Source organism: Balaenoptera physalus, assembly GCF_965194825.1.
Source record: "Balaenoptera physalus genome assembly, chromosome: 15".
NCBI lineage: Eukaryota > Metazoa > Chordata > Mammalia > Artiodactyla > Balaenopteridae > Balaenoptera > Balaenoptera physalus.
This window is the reverse complement of record NC_138894.1, coordinates 62,979,408-62,997,721: the sequence shown is the minus strand read 5'-3', so window position 1 is coordinate 62,997,721 and position 18,314 is coordinate 62,979,408. Positions and strand designations below refer to the sequence as shown.

Sequence of the window (18,314 nt, the reverse complement as noted above, 5' to 3'; positions counted from 1 at the left end):
TCCAAGCCGAGCCGGGAGCCTGAACTGGATGGAGGTGGTAACTTCCCAGGCTGAAGATCCTCACGTGGTCCCACAGGAGAGCAAGTGGGGGGCCTCCCAGGGATCCAGGTGGGTAGCCCATCCCGTGAGCCTGAGGACCTCTCCCAGGGAAGCATTCTGACTTTAAGGGCACACCGGGGCTCCAGGATCAATGTGGAAGGACAGCTTCCCCACTCTGTCCCCAGAGTGTCCCTTCATCTTGGGGAACTCACTTTGAACCCTCCTGATGCCAGAGCCAGATGGACCCAAAGATAACTTACTGGTTTTCCTTAGGACAGCTGAGGCAGCCTTGCATTTTCAAAAGGAAGTTTATTAGTATTGAAAAAGATAAACTGGAGATCACAGAAAATGTGGCTGTCTAATTTCTAAAGCAAGACTTCTGCTCTCACAGTCCTTCAGCTCTGGCCCGGGCCAGGGCAGCTGTGTGGCCCTCTGCCTGAGCTGGAGTCCTGGAGCCCCTGCCTGTCTCCACCTGCCATCATGCTCTGTGCTTTGGGGACATCATCTGGGACACACGACTCCAAGCCAAGACCCTTTTCTCTCCCTGCCACCCACCTGGCTTCTGCAGATGTCCCTTGTCCAGTTGGTTGAGGGACCCTGTGCTGGCAACAGTCCAGGGAGTGACCCTGTCCCTCCAGCCCAGAGCCTGGCAGTTCTCCCTCCTGTGGTACCGCAGCAGGGCCCCCGTCCTAGGAGGGCCTTCCTGGTCAGCCCTCCTCCGAGACCTCCTGCGACGCCTCTGCCTACAGCTTCCCTGCGGCCACCACCTTCCCAGAGGGCACCCAGCGCCAGACAGAGGGCTGGTAGGTGCTCTTGTCGCTGGCGGAGGCCTGCCAGCCCTGGGTGAGGCCCAGCAGGGCCCGGCCCTGGCAGAGGAAGTTGGGGTTGAGCCTGGGGTCCAGGGCACTGTTGAGGTAGGTGAAGGCCACGGAGCCATGGAAGAGCTGCGAGCAGATGTCCAGGGTGCAGCAGGCATGCAGGCGGAAGGCCACGATGGAAGCTTTGCCAAAGATGATACTGGGCAAAAAGCAGACGGTGTAGATGGCCACGACCGCGGCCAGCGTGCACACGGCCCTCCGCGGGCCCGCCTGCACGTCCAGGCCTCGGCGGCGGATGGTGAGCATGACCTTCACGATGGCAAAGAGGATGAGCACCGGCGGCAGGAAGGATTCCAACACGAACAGGGCCTGGTGCCGGCGGAGTGAGGCCGAGGGGCTCGTGCCCAGCTGGTAACGGAGGCAGGAGTGGCTGGAATTGGTGGTCGGGAGCAGGTGCCCGTTGAGGAGCAGGATGCCCCCCCAGAGTCCCCCGGCCGCCCGGGCGGCTGCCCACACGGAGGCGCTGCTCAGCACGTGGTGAGGCCGCACCACCTTCAGGCCACGAGGGAGACCATGCTGGCTGAGCGGCTGGTGGCGATCACGAAGGGGCTGACTTTGCAGGCAGTGGCCCCGAAGCCCCAGGGCTCTTGGAGGAAGTAGTAGTCCACGCGAAGAGGCCGGCTGATGATCAGGAGAAAGTCGGCCACCACCAGGCTGACCAGGAACACAGTGTTGGACGTCCAGGGCCGCGCGTGGAAGCAGCAGATGAAGAAGGCCAGGTTGTTCCCCACCAGGCCCAGGACAAATTCCACGCTCAGGACTGGCGCCAGGAGGGCAGACACCACGGGGAGGAGGCCGGGTGGCCGGGAGCCGAGGCCTCTCCAGGTGACCCCAAGGCAGTGGTGAAAGCAGAGGGAGAGGAGGAGGAGGGAGAGGGAGGGAGGAAGGGAGGGAGTGAGGAGGCAGAGAGAGAAGGAAGGGGAGAGGGAGAGCTCAGGTTATGAAATGCCATGGGCTGCTTGGGCCATGGATCTGAGAGAAGTTTCTACGGTCGTCCTACCCCTGCACGAGTGTTCAAGGATTAGTGCTCGCTGTCAGCTGGCCACCACGATGACTCAGGATCCTGGGGTTTTCATCAGCATCCTCGCAGCCACTGAGAAACCCTGTGTTCCCATTTGCAGGCAAAGGGGAACCCTGCAGCCTGCCCTCCCTCCCTCCCCACCTCCCCCGGGTACAGAGTGGCCTGCCTGTGAGGTCTCTACGCTGGGCCTGGGGTTGGAATCTGCATTGCCCCTGGCAGAGGAGGATGCAGGGCTCATCAGGGTGAGTGGAGGCCCAGAGAAACCCTGAAGTGGGAGGAAGGCCCAGCTGGGGTGAGGTTGGGCCGAGTGTTCACAGCCCTGAGTGGTCAGACATTGGCCTGCCTGAAGGCGGGAGCTTGTCCTGGCAACTCAGAGCCCTCCGGTTCATGCAGACCACCCTGGACCCTCCCACCCCGTCACAGATACGGACAGGGTGGCCGCCTCACTGCCCCCGCCAGCTCTGGCAGCAGGGACCGTGGAGCCAGCAAGATGTCGTCCTGGGGGAGGGAGGCGGGAGCCCAGTCAACACCTTGACCGTCGTGCTCACAGCCTGCTGAGAACAGCCCACTGTACGTCCGCCAGCCCGCTGTCGCTATTCCCAGATTCCTGATGCTTCCAAAGTCTGGGATGGTCCCAAGTCCACATCCGTGAGGAAGTACATCCCACAGGCAGAGGGCTCCCCTGCCAAGTTTCTACTGCCATGGCCTGGGGACATGGGGGCTTCTCCCACAAACAGAACAATCTTGAGAGTCCTCGAGGTTCCCTGCCACTGTCCACCCCACTTAGCCGGCCATCACCCAGTACTCACTGCAGAGAGGGGAGTGGGAGGCTGCAGCTGGCTTCAGATAAGGTACCAGTCCTGCCCCCCTCTGCGTGGTATTCTCATGAGCCCATGGCGCCAGGCCTGTGGGCAGAGATGAGGGCCCGGGGCTCCTGGTAACCTGGGACAGCACCAAGAGAGGCTGTGGTTCCAGGTTCCAGGATCTGACACGCCCCGCCCCCTTGCCCCCATGCCAAATGGCTGTGCTCAGCAGGGCGCTGTGTGCTGCCAACTCTGAGTCTCTGGGTTTCAGACGCAGTGGCCGTTGGCCCCTCTCCCAGAGATCCTCCAGGCCTTTCCCTTGCCCTGGGCTCCCACTGGCCAAGGCTGAGGGCAGATAGGCCGTAACCACAGGGTGCAGGGTGGTGGGACCACCAGACTAAGCTTTGAATACAGACAAGCCTGGGTTGGAAACAGAGCTGCCTGCTTTCCAAATCTCTCTGAGCCTCATCTGTTAAACGGGGTGCTACCACCTTCTTGGAGAATTATAAGGATTAAATGAGGTCATGTATGTGAAAATGTCTAGCAAATTCCCTGGCACAGAGTCGGTGTTCAGAAAAACAGGAGATCTAATTTTCGTGATTTTCTGTCTTGGATTAGGCCCACCCTTGGCACTAGGGGGCCCTTCTCGTGGCCATGTGCACCCTGCCCAGGGGGGCCCCCCTGGGACATTCGTGTGTTCTGTCCTCAGCTCCTGGACAGAGAAACACATCACTGCAGCCCGAGCACACGCCCAGCCTCTGCCCTCACTGCCCTGAACTGGTGGAAGGTTAGGGGGAGGCTGGTGGTGTTTCTTCATTGCTTGTAGGAGAGGAAATCCTCTAGAGAGGTAGGTGGGTGAAGGTCCCGACGTCCCTCAGGGCCGGAAGTCCTTTCAGCAAAGTCAGGGTCTCCTTTGCCATTGTCAGTGGAGGGGATCGAAGCAATGAGCCGGCAGGCTGGGGCGGGGGAGGCTGGGTTCAGACCCAGGTTTTCTGTAGGAAGCGCTGACTCTACCCAGGGACCTGTTTCATCCAGATCCAGCTTCAGCTCCCCCCACGTGCGACCCCTCACCAACTTCTCATTGAAGCCCCATGAAACCGAGCCCAGATCTCCCTCTGCAGGTTGCATGATTCGTCTCTACCCACTGCTGCGTCCGGGGCTCCCAGCACTCCTGGACCCCACGGGGGCCTGTACATAGCAGGGGGGAGAAGGGGGAGGAGGCCAGACAGCCCTCCCCACTGCTGCCAAGCCCCTGAACAGCTTTACGCCCCTCTGAAGGCTCATCACAATCTTTGTGTATTAACTGTGGTTAACTCCAGCTGGGGGGATTTTGTGTTTTTAGTATTTCTACGTTTTCTACAATGAGCACAAGTCACTTCAGTTACTGGGGAGAGAAACCTCAACAGATGCTATATTTTAAAGTTATGTAAAAAGAGTAAGTGAGAAAGAGAAAGAGGCAGAGGGACAACATCAGCTATGCCCCAGGACGGGCATAGGAGCTCGCATGGAGGGGCCACACACACAGCATGAGCGCTTCTCTACAAGCAGGGGAACCCGGTCACAGACCCTCCACAAGGTCCACGGTCACCCAGTGCTCCAGATCTCCCTCCCCGCCCCCCACACACACACAGTCATGGGAGCACCAGGTGTCTGCCAAAGATCACAGGCCGTGTGTGTGCAGACCCGTAGGTGCCTGTCAGGAAGCCTTTACTGAGGACCTTCTGGGCAGCAGGCTAGTACTGCGCTGAGCCTGTGGACAGAGGGATGGAGAGGACCCTGGCCTCAGGGGGCAGTCCACCCGGCAGAACCCTGCAGGGCAGTGGGCTGAAGGCTGTTAGGGGGGAAGGGGAGCTACGGCCCCCAGGAACCTGGCGTCCTGGACAGGAGGAGGATGGATGACAGTGGTGTCCAGGACCCGGCCCGGGAGACGCTGAGTCACTCGGCAGCAGTGCACGTAGAAGCGGTGGGGCTGGGAGAGTTACTTGGCAGGGGTGGCGCTCGGGGGCACCCTGTGGGTGCTCTGGGCCCGCAGCATGAGGATCAGTCACCCCAGGGGCTTCTTGCGGGCAGGGTCCTGAGTCACAGACAGGGCCGTGGAGCCTTGCCCTCGTTCCCAGCTATACCTGTGGCGACGCAGGTAGGCGGGGCTCAGACAAGGCTGGGATCCCAGGGAAAGGTGGGCAGTCCCACAGTTGGGGGTAAATCCTCCCCGGGTACTCACGCGGTCCCAGCTGGCACCAGGAGGCTGTCATCGGGGGTCAGGCTCAGGCGCCGTCCTTCCATCGTCACCACCGAGGAGCCCTCCTAGGAAAGAGGAGTAGGAGAAGCAAATGGAGGCTGTCAGGCCGCGGCGCCTGTCCGAGTGTCCCTGAGTCAGCCTTGGCAAGGAGGCCCAGGAGCCGGTCCAGGCCGTGGGCACCCCAGGAGCAGCCTGGTCCTCACGGGCAGGCAGGAGGCTGTGCCCCCCCGCCCCGCCCCCGGGCCCACTTGCCAACTGCCACAGCCAGACGTCCACGTCCTGTCTTGGGCCTTCGCTGCTGCCTTGTCCATGGACCATCACCTGGGGGGAAGTGACACAGAGTTTTCCAGCGCATCCTGCCCCACGTGGGAGACGGCTTTGAACCTGGCCCCAAGACACCAGGCCTGTGTGGGGCAGGGATGGGGCCCGCAACACAGCCTCATTTCCAGGTGCGGAGCAGAGACCTGGCCTTGGAGAGGAAGGCTGCCCAGGCCACAGGGCCCCCTGGCCACCTGCTGTTGGGGATCACACGTGCCTGCCCTCCACACCCACCTACATATCTGGCCCCTCGGATGCATGACACAACTACTGCTGACCCATGTGGAGGCACGCCTACCAGGGGCACACAAGGCACGTGTGTGTACATGGCACAGTGCAGACGCACGTAGCACACACACGTGAACTCCCCAAAGAATGCCCACCTCCCTTCCTCGTGAGAGGTTAGGAGTCTGGCCTAAGGAGGAGGAGGGAGATGGGAGGGGATGAATGAGAGCGAGAGGGAGGCTGAGCAGCTCTGACCTGCATCAGCCCGGAAGCCCACAGCTGCTGTGCAGGCCACGCTCCCACCGGCCCAGAGTGGGACTCAGTAGATATTGGCTGGAGTGAACTGAAGCAGGGAGAAGGAGGGGTGTGAAAGAATGGGGTGGGAGGGGCTTGGTGGGGCGCACCGGCTCTCACAGCCCTGTGTAAGCTCAGGGCTCGGCTGGCTGGGCCTTTTAGGGCAGGTCTGCATCCAGTGATCATCCCTCCACGGGGGTATCTAATTCAAACTCCAAGGGATGTACCAGTGGCAAACGGTAAAGCACAGGTGAACGTGAGCCTCCTGGCAGGTCTCCTCGTCGCCACACTTGCCCTCCTGATCCAGTCCTCACACAGGCTACAGTGATCTTTCTGAAACACCACTGTAGCCTGGTCACCCCCCTGCTCCCCGCTTCAGCACTTGGGTGAAGCTCTCTTGTTTCCAGGATTCGTCCTTGCACCTTGCCCAGCCCAGGAGAGCCGCTAGCACGTGGGCACTGCCTGCTACTTTGGCCATCTACCAATTGTATCTGCTGCCCCCACTCCCCTGTCCTGGTTCCCCAACCTCAGCTGTTTGCAATGTCAGCCTGTTTCAAGCCTCCATGCCTTTGCTCAGGCTTCTCCTTCACCTGGAATGGGCTCTCCATCTCCCTTTCTTCCTTTTGCAAACTCCTACAATAGCTTTAAAACTCAGCGTATATATCACCTCCTCCAGGAAGTCGTCCCTGACTTCCCTCACAGCCTGGTTCTTCCTTTATTCTCCTATGGCTTCCTGTAGCTTCTCTACCAAAGAATGTATCACATGATCGTGGCAATTGTTGATTAACTTCTCCATTTACTAGACCATACACTCTCTGAGACAGTGACTCTATCTTATTTTCTTACTAAAGCCTGAAACATAATAGGCACTCAATAAATGTTGAATGGAAGGAGGCGAGCCTGGTTTGGGTCTCTCTCTGTGCAACTCTCCACCCAACCCTCACCCCCAAATATCTCTTTCCCTTCTGGCTGCCAAGGCTATGACTGGCCAAAGACCCAGGAAATCCTGGCAGGGAGATGACCCCAGACCCCCAGGAATCTCTCAGTGGATGGGGCAACCCCCTACTCCGAAGGCAAAGAAAGATTGCTGGGGACCACATAGCCTCCATGGGCTTCCACTCACAGCAAAGCCATCATTCTAGGAGTCAGGGAGGAAACAAGAAGACCTATGCTTGTGTCCACAACCTCCAAAACTGGCATGTGAGTGTGTGTGTGTGTGTGTGTGTGTGTGTGTGTGTCCATGTGTAATTAGTTCGCATCTCCCGGGGCTGCTGGGCAGATGCCCTGGGTGGCCCAGGGCTGTGTTACCTGGGTCTCATAGGTGTCCCCAAACAGGCTGAGGGGTATGCCAGCGTGCAGCTCCTTGCGGTGGCCATCCAGCCAGGCCTCCAGGGACATGGGCTCCATGACGGACCGTGTGCTCAGGGGGAATGGCGGTTCCTTGAGCAGCTGGTCTGCACCCACAGCACAGCTGGGGTCAGCGTCCTCTGCCCCGCCGGCCCCGCCCCAGAGGGCCCAGTTCCCAGGGGTCCCAGCTCCCAGTCGCTGAAATGGGCTCTGGCTCCAGCTCAAGGACCAAGCAGCCATGGGGGGTACTATTTGGTGCCATCTTCTTGTGCCTTGAGTACAGGGCAGAGTACTCAAAAGGAGACTCCCTGGTACCCAGAGCCAAGACCCACCCTTCTCTGGAAAAGGAGGGAGGGAGGGAGGGAGGGAGAGATGGAGGGAGGTGAAAGGGGAGAAAGATGGTTCCTAGTCGCCTTACCAGGGTTGGGTTTTCCTGTTCTGTGCTGCTCAGAGCTAAGGAACCTGCAGGCACAAAGGGGGAAGAGTAGTGGCTAGTGAGACGCGCGTGCGCACGCGCACACACACACACACACACACACACACTCATACACTTCGGGGTGCAGGAGCCCACACACACTCATGGTGCCCTCACACAATTTGTTGTATATCCTCCATCCTTTCCCTCCCCTCCCCAGGGGGCTTTCCACCCTGGGGAGGGGCAGACTTTCTCCCTAAATCCTGGGCTTGACGGCTCCAGGCTGGCAGGTACTGCCGAGGAGCACTGCTGGGCTGGGTCTGCTCTCCCCAGCCAGAGCATGGGGCCTCAGGAGAGCGAGGGGCAGGGGCTGGGCTGGGGGCTCACTCCTGGATGATGGGGGCCAACTGTGTGCCGAGATCCTCGCAGTAGAACCACTTCTCAAACAGGACGTCAGTGGTGTCGCCTATGTAGTACCTGCCAGAACAAAAAGCGGGCACCCAGCTCCCCACCTGGACGTGCTCAGGGCAGCCTCCCTCAGGCCTGGCTCTGCTTGTGATTGGCTGGGCCCGGGCTGGCCCTACAGAGCTGACGGCCTGCTCCATCCTGTTAGCGCAACCTAGTGGCCAACGCACGCTCACCCACACTCAGCTCTCCCAGGAGCCCCCGTGTGGCCCCAACGTGGGTGGGCTATTATCGACCCCGTCCCCATAGCTCTTCCTGGTTCCCCAAACTTGACCATTTACAAAGTAGATAGAACTCCAAGGTTCAGGGAGAAGCTGGGCAACTTGGCAGGGATTACACAGCCTGTAAGTGGCAGAAGCAGGGCCGACCGGAGACAGTCTTAGAAACACAGCATCAGTGGCAAATGCTTTTCCAAAAGGGGAAGCTGAGGCTGAGCCTGATCCGGGCCCTAGTGTGCTGGCACTCTAGGTCAGAGTACACGGAACCTTAAGGAACCAACGTGCTGAAGACGTCCCCCAGATGAGGGGCTCCTTCTTTTGGGGTCATGGATGGCTCTGAGAACTGGAGCAAAGCGCTGCGCCTCTTCTCTGGAGGAAGGTCCATACGCCTGTACACAGAGCCTCTAGTAGACTCCCTGAAGCCCACCCAGGCCCCCAACCCGGCCTGGCGTGCAGCTCCACTGGCCTGAGGAGCGCGGGGCAGACCGGGGCTGGGCCTCAGGGCCCTGTGTGTGCAGCACATCTACTGACTGAATGCCTAACCCCCAAGCTTAGCTCCCAGTGCCAGGCCAGCTCTGCTCTTCGGCTCCTCCTGAAAAAGAGAAGTGGTCCTGCTTACGGGCGATGGTTTACAGACACACAGTGCATCCACCCTGCCTGACACCCTAAGTTCTATCCTGGGATGGAGCTGGCCACTGGAAAGCCTCATAACTGGACCTCGATGCCCTCCAGGAACTGCCTTCAGAGTGGCATTTTAATGTTGAGCCCCTGGCTTTTATTAAAGGTCAAAAGCAGCCAGATGAAATCTGTTACTGAATTTGCTGTAAAAGTGTTACTGAAGACGCCGTCCTCTCCGTCACTGAAGACTCCCCATGTAAAGCCCCATGTCAAAAATTTATTTTCGAATTTAAGGCCACGCAGCTATTTCTACAACAGACTATTCTGCAGTAGATTAGTATGCAGTCATTAACATGGCGTGTTTTGCAACGCATTTAATAGTATGAGAGATACTCATGGGTTTTTTTATGTAAAAAAACCCGCAAAACTCAAACCCATGCTTGCAGTAAGACTGCAATGTTGTAAGGTGTAGATATGCATAGAAAAAAGATGAGATGGACGTCTAAGTGCTTTGTTAGCTTTGATTGGCGGGATGACTTTTTTCTGCTTGTTTTCTCTTTATTTTGTTTTACTGAGATATCATTCACATGCTATCAAATTTACCCTTTACCTGACAAGTCATTTTAATTTTGTTCATTTTGCTTTCTTGTACTTTTCCAGATTTCAAGATTGAACGTGTATGACTTTGGTAATGAGAAAAAAAGGGAAGAATTTTAAAAATGTCCATTATAACAGAAGATGTGGACATTTTTTAAATGTCCATTATAACAAAGTTTTCTGATTTCAGTAACTTGCTGGGAAATTTTAATTTTCTTAGTTAAAAAATATAAAAAAATAGCTTAGCTTTTGGAAAAATCTGGGTCCCCCTGAACCACAGGCTGAGTCCTCCTTTCAGAGGATAATAATCGGGTGACCGAATGGAACAAGATGGGAACTCTGTTCTAGAAATCTGCTATAGAAACAGAGCACGCATCTCTGCACCCGTATTCGTCCCCTCCTTGCTGTTTACTCACGCTCCCATCTAGGCTGTCCCGGCCGTAACTTCGTATTTCTCTATAATGCCAGCTCGGCCACTTTCTAGCAAACTCAACTTCCCTGGGCCCAGTTTCTTCATCCGTAAAGTACATAACGGTACCCACCGGATAGGATCATTGTGAGGGTTAAAGGAATAAATACACATAAAGCGGTGCCCAGCACGTAGTAAGTGTTACTCAAATGTCAGCGCTGGGTGTGGAATGAGCTGGGGTAGAGAAACAAGAAACAAGCAGAGGGGCGCACTGGCGGAGACTCAGCTCTGGGGTGGGAGGCTGGGAGAAGCAGCACTGTTCCGGGCTGCCCTGGGCCAGGGGGGTTTGACTTTGGCATCCAGCCCCCTGCCCTTCCCCAGTAGACCTCAGTGCAGAAAGCACAGGTTCTGGGTCTTCCCTGGCGGTCCAGTGGTTAAGACTCCACGCTTCCACTGCAGGGGGCGTGGGTTCAATCCCTGGTCGGGGAACTAAGAGCCCACATGTTCTGGGCCCAGCCAGAAGGTGTCAGGCTGATGGGCTCCCAGGGGGGTCACAGAGAACACCCCGCCTCCCCGGCATCATCAGACCCAGCCTACCACCTACCCCAATCCCTCCCCATCAGCCAGCAAATGCAGGGTCTCCATTGCCACTAACCCTCTCAGTGGTGGCTGAGTGGCTTTCTTGGGTCTATCTAGGATCCTGCTGCTTCCCCCCCAGCTCTGTGCCAGGCCCCCAGACCAGGCCCATTTACCTGAGCGCATCTAGCTCCGTTTTCAGCCGCCTCCGCTCAATCACCAGCCCCACTGTGTTGGCAAACCTCTGTGGAGAGTGGGGGACCCCAGCGGGCAGGAGGAAGATCTGCAGGGGTGGGGACAAGGTGCCAGCCCCCCACGGAGGCCTCAGTGCTGCGGGGTCCCAGGCCTCCCCAGCTGGCCACAGTCCAGCCCAGCCCCCTCTCTGCCAAGCCTCCACCCGGGAACTAGAGGGGATGTCAGGCTGTGCTGAGATGGACAGCCTTGAGGAGAAAGTGCCTGAGGACGGGGCCGAGGCAGGTTGGGCAGGTAGGAGGGCAGGAAAAGGCTGGGAGCACAAGACCGCCACGAAAGCCAGGAGAGTGGACATGCTGGGGTCCTGTTCTGGGGCCCAGCCTCACCTCTCCCTGCCGAATGACCACATCACGGTGTTTCCCTTGCTCCAGGACTTGGAGAAGCATGTCGCCTTCCAGCTGGTAAAACACCTGTGGCAAAGGACAGCAGACAGGCTTGGACTCTCCCCAGTCCCTCTTCCAGGTCTTTGGCCTGAGTTCTGACCAGGAAACCTGAGGAACTTCCTGAAGGCCTCAGAGTTCACGAGCACCTTGGTCACTCGTGCGTGAGGCCTCAGCCTCCCCTGACACAGGCCACAGATAAAAGGGCTGGGGACACATGAGGATCATACCTTGACATTAAAGTGATGACCAAAGTACCCAGGACGTAACAGTTGGTGTCTGGCTTGAGGGCAGGAGGCTGGCTGAGATGCTTAGTGGACAATTCAGGGACCCATCAGCCAGGTAAGGAGAACCACCCATTTACTGCGTCCCAGGGGCTGGGCAAGCACTTTCCTATACAGACAGGCCTTGTTTTATTGTGCTGCGCTTTATTGCGCTTCCCAGATACTGCTTTTTTTTTTAAATTGAAGGTTTGTGGCAACCCTGCATTGAGCAAATCTATTGGTGCCATTTTCCCAACAGTATTATTTCTAAATCAAGGTATGTATACTGTTTTTTTAGACATAATGCTATTGCACACTTAATAGACTACAGTATAGTGTAAACATAACTTTTACATGCAGTGGGAAACCAAAAAATTCATGTGACTCACTTTATTGCAATATTTGCTCTCTTTCAGTGGTCTGGAACCAAACCTGCCATCTCTCTTAGGTATGCCTGTACATTATCAGAAATCTGTGTGACAACCTCCAAAAATATTATTAGCCCCATTCTGCACAAAAGAAAAAAGGGAAACTGAGGCTCAGAGAGTGAAGCAACTTGCCTAAGGTCACACAGTTAGTCCTGGAGCAGCAGTTTGGACCTGAGTCTGAGTGTAGCTCTGGAGCCAGTGCTAGCTCCTCTGGCCACAGTGATGCCCTGGAATGGGGCTATGCTGGTCCAAATCCCTCTGGAGGTCGACTGGACACATAAATGGCCATGTAAATGGTGGACTTGATGTTGGAAGCTGGGATGAATTGGGGGCTCTGGGGATGGAAGCACTCGCCTCCTGCTGTCTCCCTGGGGCGGGGAGCGGGTGCTGCAGGGTTCCTACTGCGTTTTCCTATTCCATCCTAAGTCCCTAATTAATGTGTTTACTGAGATTACCCATGGCACTGGGAGGAGGAAGAGGAAGACACATGTTCTCTTTACGAGTCACACATTGCACGGGTGTTAAGAGCCCCAGCCAAATAGTTGAAGGGGTGTTATTAATAATAATTATTACTATCGTGTAAGGAGTTAGAGGAGATAGAGGTTCTTGTCCCAGAGTCTACTAAGAGAAATCAAGTGAGCTCAGGGAAACTAGAGAAATGTGGCTTTACGGTCTGACACGAGGACAAGCTGACACAACCCCTCTGAAGGGCAATGTGGCAAAGGGCAGGAAGAGCCTTCACCGCTCACACCCCTGTAAGGGTTTCTTGGGATGCAGGACCTTCCACGCTGAAACCGTCAAAGTCCAGGGAAAACCAGGACAGTTGGCCGCCTTACAGCTTGCCCTAGTCATTCCATCTCTAGGAAAGTGGCTGCAGTGAATCAGAAATGCACCTGGCTCGGAACTTCCCTGGCGGTCCAGTGGTTAAGACTTCACCTTCCAATGCAGGGAGTGCAGGGGTTCGATCCCTGGTCGGGGAGCTAAGATCCTACATGCTTTGCGGCCAAAAAACCAAAACATAAAAACAGAAGCAATATTGTAACAAATTCAATACAGACTTTAAAAAAAATGGTCCACATAAAAAAAAAAAAAATCTTAAGAAATGCACCTGCCTCATGGCCGCCGTACATGGCTGTTTTATCACAGCACATGGTGGTTAAAGGCATAGCATCCAGTGTCACCCGGCCCTCAGCTCGGCCAGGTCACCGTGTACCTTTGGCCAATTCAGTTAGCCTTTCTGTGCCTCGTTTCCTCATTTATAAAATGACAGTATCTACTCAGAATGTTGCTGTGAAGTGTGCCCAGGATGCTGTACACAAAGGTACCCAGCACATAGTCAGCACTCAACAACCTCTAGCTATTTATATTAGTGATGGAAGGAATAGCAAAAATAATGCTAATAATAGCAATAGGGGAAATGGCACTATTTTATGATAGAGACAATATATAGAACATTATGCAGCCATTAAAAACGATGTCTCTGAATAACTGTTAATAAAATGGGAAAATACTAAAGTTATCATGTTAAAGCAAGATGCAGAGCTACACCCAGCAGGTTTCTAATTACGTAGCCATAGATGTATAATCCAGGCAGTGTTCACCGTGGCATCCCTGAGTGGTGGGATTATGAATGAGGTACACATTTACGTTTGTCTTTCCTATATTCTGCACGTTTTCTACAATAAACAATATTTACTTTTATTATTAAAAATAACTCATGCAAATTATTTAAAACAAATAAGAAAAAACTTATCAGGCTCTTCTAGGGAGCAATTCTGCAAACTCCCCCCAAACCCTCCTCAGCTGGGAGGAAGCCCCTATGCGTTTGTATATGTGGGAAGTGTCCTTCCATGATTATGGGGAGAGGAGGAAAGGCCTAGAGAATTCTAGAGAGGGGGTCATACCCCTTAGGCCCCACAACTATCAGGGAAAGCTGGAGTGGGCGGCAGGGCTGGAGTGATGGTCTGGGCCAAAGTCAAGCCCTTTCTGGGCAGGCTACAAGGTGTTAGTGGCCATTAAACAACTTAGAAAAAGTGGAATTTTAGAGGCCCGTCCTGTGATGAGGAACAGGCCTAGCCTGGAGCAGAGGGGCACATCTTGAACAGCAGAAAATCCCAAACAGTCACGGGCAATCCAAAAGGAATGATGCTCTGTTTGGAAGTAAATGATGTTTGGGGCCTGGGGCTAACTAGAAGATTAACCGTACTGGCTGTTGAATCGATTCTGGCCTCCGCAGCCTGGAAAGGCCTTACAGGCAGGCGAGGCCAGAGAGGGGCTGAGGGTGCAGAGAACCCATGTGTATTAAGCACCTAAGCTCTGTGTCAGGCTCTGTGCACATATCGTACCCACACTGCATCCTTCCACCAGCCAGGGGCCGGTGTCCCCCATGAGCTGCGAGGAAACAGTCTCAGAGAGGTGATGTGATGGGCCCTGCCAAATCACATCGTTGGTAAGAGGCAGACTCCAGGTCCAGCTGACTCCCAGCCCAGGCTCCCTCGCACCTGTGCGCCCCAAGGGAAGGAGTCAGGTAACTGGAGTGTGTGTGGTGGGTAGAGCCCGGGCACCTGAAAGGCTGTTTCAGAGGCCTGAGTTCAGCCAGGAGGAGAATTCGGCTCAGTGACTCCCTTCCCTCACCAGGGAGGAGCCTGGCCCCCGGACTCTCCTCGGATTCGAGGACAAGCAGGGACAGAGAGGCTGCTGACCCTCAGCCCTGTGGCTGCCAGGGCCTGTGGCTGGCACTCTCCCCCGCCGCAGGTAGGACCAAGCCATCACAGATTGATGGGAGTTCCCAAATTCCTCCCAGCCACCTGAGGGTCCCTCCAGAGTGGGGACACCTGCTCAAGCCAGCCCTCCTCACCCGCCAGCGACCCAGCTGAGTCAGGGTTTCGTTTGGGCCCCTAAGTGGATACCCACCCACTTGGGGAGACCTTGAGGTGGGGCTGGGACAGAGGTGGTAGGGGGCAAGAAGGGGAGGAAGGAGGGAGGGAGACGGGAGAGGTGGGCACTGAGACCTGGGTTCACAGGGTGGAAGCCTCTGGAAGACAAGATGGGGGGGCCTGAGGCTGACTGAGGCAGGCAGGAAAGACCCTGTAACCGGCCTCATCTCCCCCACCGGGGCCACTCCCAATCCAATCCCATCTTCCCTCTGTAGTTTTGATTTTCCTGCTGATTTTTTCCAGAGGAAAATGGCCTCCAGTGAGGTGTGTTGTGAGAAGTGGGTGGCGGGAGAGGGGCGGGGCTTAGGACGGGGAAGAGGCGAGGGGTTGGCTGGCCCGGGGTCCTCCCTGCTCTGCCCTCACCCACGCCTTAGGTGCTCGGCAAATGCTTGTTAAGCGAGTGATTCCCCTCTGTTCCCTCCAGTCCCCGGCTGCGGCTGAGACACCAGTGGTGGGGGGTGGAGGCTGGTGACCAAGCTGAACCCCGGACCTTGAACCCCAGCGTCAGGCCCCCCATACTGAACCTTTGCCACCAGAGATTCTGATAGCTGGGAACCCATCCGTGCCTCTCAAGGGGGCCCATCTTTTTTTCTTTGAGTTTACTTTTGTTTGTTTACTTTGGGGTAGAGAGTACAGAAATACAGTTCAAAATTCAAGGTACAAAAGGGTATTCAGTACAAATTCCCCCTCCCACCTGCCCACCCCTCCATCAAATAGCTCCTAGCAACTGATGTGTCTTGTGCCCTCTAGATAAGGAGGGGGCCTCCCAGCCCCAGCCCTTCCTGGAGAACTTGGCTCCTGGGACCAGAGTGGAGCGCCCAGGTCCCTCTCAGCATTTGGGTCTCATTTTGGAGGCCAATCTTGCATTATTCAGGTTTGGGGGCGAGGGGGTCAGGGCATCCCCCCCCGGAGCATGGACGGCCCCTGTGTCTGGGGGCTGATGCCCAACAGCTGGAGTCTCTCACTCCTGCAGAGGCTGGATTCTTTCCCGGGGCTTCCCCAGCAGTGTTCCCTCGAGGATGGAGCTGTCAAGGGTGTCACTGGGTGCCCACAACTTCCAGGCAGCAGTTTTACCCTGTGGTTTCAGTTGTGTCCCCTTCACCCATCAGTCATCTGACCACCCGCCTCTCTCATCCACAGGCTCTGGCCCTGGCAGGGGAAGTGTCCCCTCCCCCCAGGGCTGGGTCGGTGGTGGTGGGCGGCAGTCCACAGCCTACCTCCTCACCCTCCTCGATGTGGTAGTCCTTCCTGGTGTTGGGACCCCCGACGAACATGATTTTGAGCTGCTTCTGGTGCCTGCAGTGGATGAGAGGGGAGAGGTCCTGAACCAGCTCGTGGTTGCACAACCAGAAACTAACACAACATTGTAAAGCGATTATGCTCCAATAAAGATATTAAAAAAAAAAAATCCCACCTCATGGGGCTACTGGGAGAATTAAATGAGGTGATGTGAAAACACTTGGCAGTCTCCGGCTTGTCGAGGTGTTAGTGATTGGAGCTGTGTGGTTTGAGGAGCCGCCCTGTTGGAGATTTTCAGCGGACACAGCAAACTCGGGGCTGTGAACCCGGAGCTGGGGAGCACACGAGGCCGGGCCACCCAGGCGAATGAAGGGGAAGGAGGTGAAGGGTCCACAGGGGAGGGCCTGAGAGGTCTGCCGGAGGAAGACCGTGCTGGGACACGGTCAGCCCTGTTGGGTGCTGGGGCAGAGGTGGCCAGGGAGGGCCTGGTGGGGGTCTGTGTGCGCCCAGCTGCAGAGGGGGGCCTGGGAAGAGCACCAAATGGAGATCCTCCCACAGCAGCTGACCCTCTGACTTCGCCCTCTGCCTGCAGCTTCCTGAACGGAGTGTGGGTGTACGATTGGGCTGTCCCCAGGCCTCCGTTCTACAATTGATTCTGGGGTATCAACCTCCCCACCCCCCAATTTCTGAGAGTCAGTGGGGGTTGGAGCGCTGTTTCTCAGCCCTGGGGGACAGGGCTGCCATCTGGCATCGGCAAGTCTTTAGTCTCCGTCACCCAGCCATCCTCAGACGTCAAGGCAGCACGCAGTCACCAGAAAGAGGAACAGAGGAAGGTGGTGAAACCCGGAACAGCCCGTCCTCACCCTTCCCTGAACACCACGAGAATGGCATCCCCCTTTCTGCAAGCTTCTGGGTTGACGAACTCCGAGCTGGAGGTTGAGGGGTGCAGATGGAGGAGGAGGAGGTGAGGACAGAGGGCAGGAGGATGGGGGCGTGCGTGGGACTCACAGGAGCTGGTTGCAGACCGGGGGCAGGAAGGAGGCCCGGTTCTCCTCCACCCAAGCCTTCACTCTCACGGGTCTCTCCATGGCCTCCCAGGAGCCGCGCTCCAGAGCCGTGTCCTCCGCGCCGTCGGAGGGGCGCGCCTCTGCCCGACCGCCTATTGGCCGCCTGGTTAATCAGCATCCCGAGGGTCAAAGGGCGGGGCAACCACCTGTGACGCGCTGTGGCCACTCTCCGACTTTGGTCTGGAGCCCCCGCGCGCTCCGCGCCGCCTGGCCCAGCCTCGCAGCACAGCCGGGGCGCCCCGCCCACCCGCGCCGGAGTGGGGCGCCCGATCCAGGCGTAAGTCACAGGATCGAGAACATTCCTGGTCCCTTGTCCCCAGACTTTCCGCCTGGGCCCCAGAGAAACCCCAAAGAAATCCTGTAAGGGGGGAGAGGCGGGTTTGTAAACCAGGGCGCCTGAATACAGGGGTGCTGGCACTGGGTTGAGGCCTCAGTTTCCTCATCTGAAAACTGGGAATGTCAACACAGCCATCTCAGGGTTGCATAGCGGCCACCATAGGCCCCGATTGATGTTAGTCCCCTATCCTTTCACGAGGACAGAGGTCAGGCCAGAGTCCGCAGATTTCTTGGGGGCTGCTTGCTCGGCTCTACCTGTGGCTGGTTCGGGAGAGGACGGGAGGAGCAGCGGGGGGCGCAATGCAGGGAGCCCCGGACGCAAGACAGGTACTCGCTGCGCCGGGCTGGGGGGCGCCGTCCCCACGGCGGGCAGAGCACCGACAAAGTGCCTGGCACTGTTCTCAGCTCCTTTCATGTCTTGGGGGCATATTCAAGTCACACCACAATTTATGAGGAGTTTTACAGATGAAGAACCGGGCACTCGGACCTCAGGAATCTGGGATCCGGGGTGCGGAGGGCGGACAAACCTAATGGGTTAACGATTCCAGCCTGGGGTAAGAGGCGCTAACCCGGGACCCTCGGGGCGCGGGGAGACCCGATGCTTGCCTGTGTGGGTGCGGAGGAGGGGGAAGGACGATTGGACACGTGCTTTCTTCTCTTTTTTTCCCGACTCAGAATTCTTACGAAGATCGCGCCTGTGTGTTGGAGGAGGGAGGTGAGGGTGGCGGAGAAGGAACATAGCCCAGACACCAGCATCCAGACTAGAGTTTAGGAAACTCGAAACTCCTCGGACTCCTGTCCCCCATCCCATCTTGGCCACTCCCTGCTGCCTGGGGTGGGCGGGTTTTCTCAGCACCCTCAGACACAGGGGCTCCTTGTGCAAATCAAAACCCAGTCAGACGAATTACTTTTATTAAGTAAAAACTGTATTTGAAGATAATACCTGCAGTT

At 56.6% G+C, this 18,314-nt stretch overlaps 2 protein-coding genes across 3 annotated transcripts; both read right to left on the bottom strand.

The window, feature by feature from the left end:
* Positions 1-328: 328 nt before the first annotated feature.
* On the bottom strand, positions 329-3,999 carry OXER1 (oxoeicosanoid receptor 1). Its single transcript, XM_082427836.1, is given in 3 exon segments — positions 329-1,421; positions 1,424-1,704; positions 1,707-3,999. Coding segments are annotated over 3 exon segments (1,083 nt in total). The 5' UTR covers positions 1,870-3,999; the 3' UTR covers positions 329-782.
* A 123-nt stretch (positions 4,000-4,122) lies between these two features.
* Positions 4,123-17,121, bottom strand: HAAO (3-hydroxyanthranilate 3,4-dioxygenase). 2 transcript variants are annotated; one of them, XM_082427854.1, is made up of 11 exons: positions 16,969-17,098; positions 16,136-16,241; positions 15,939-16,017; positions 11,041-11,124; positions 10,639-10,745; positions 7,967-8,056; positions 7,583-7,626; positions 7,126-7,271; positions 5,233-5,301; positions 4,963-5,045; positions 4,123-4,864 (listed from the first exon to the last, which is right to left on the bottom strand). In XM_082427854.1, exons 2-11 carry the CDS (start codon positions 16,138-16,140, stop codon positions 4,786-4,788), a joined length of 786 nt encoding a protein of 261 aa, XP_082283980.1. In that variant the 5' UTR covers positions 16,141-16,241; positions 16,969-17,098; the 3' UTR covers positions 4,123-4,785. The 2 variants fall into 2 exon arrangements, with proteins under 2 accessions (XP_082283980.1, XP_082283979.1); XM_082427853.1 differs by lacking the exon at positions 16,136-16,241 and having other exon boundaries at positions 16,969-17,121.
* Between the last annotated feature and the right edge of the window lie 1,193 nt (positions 17,122-18,314).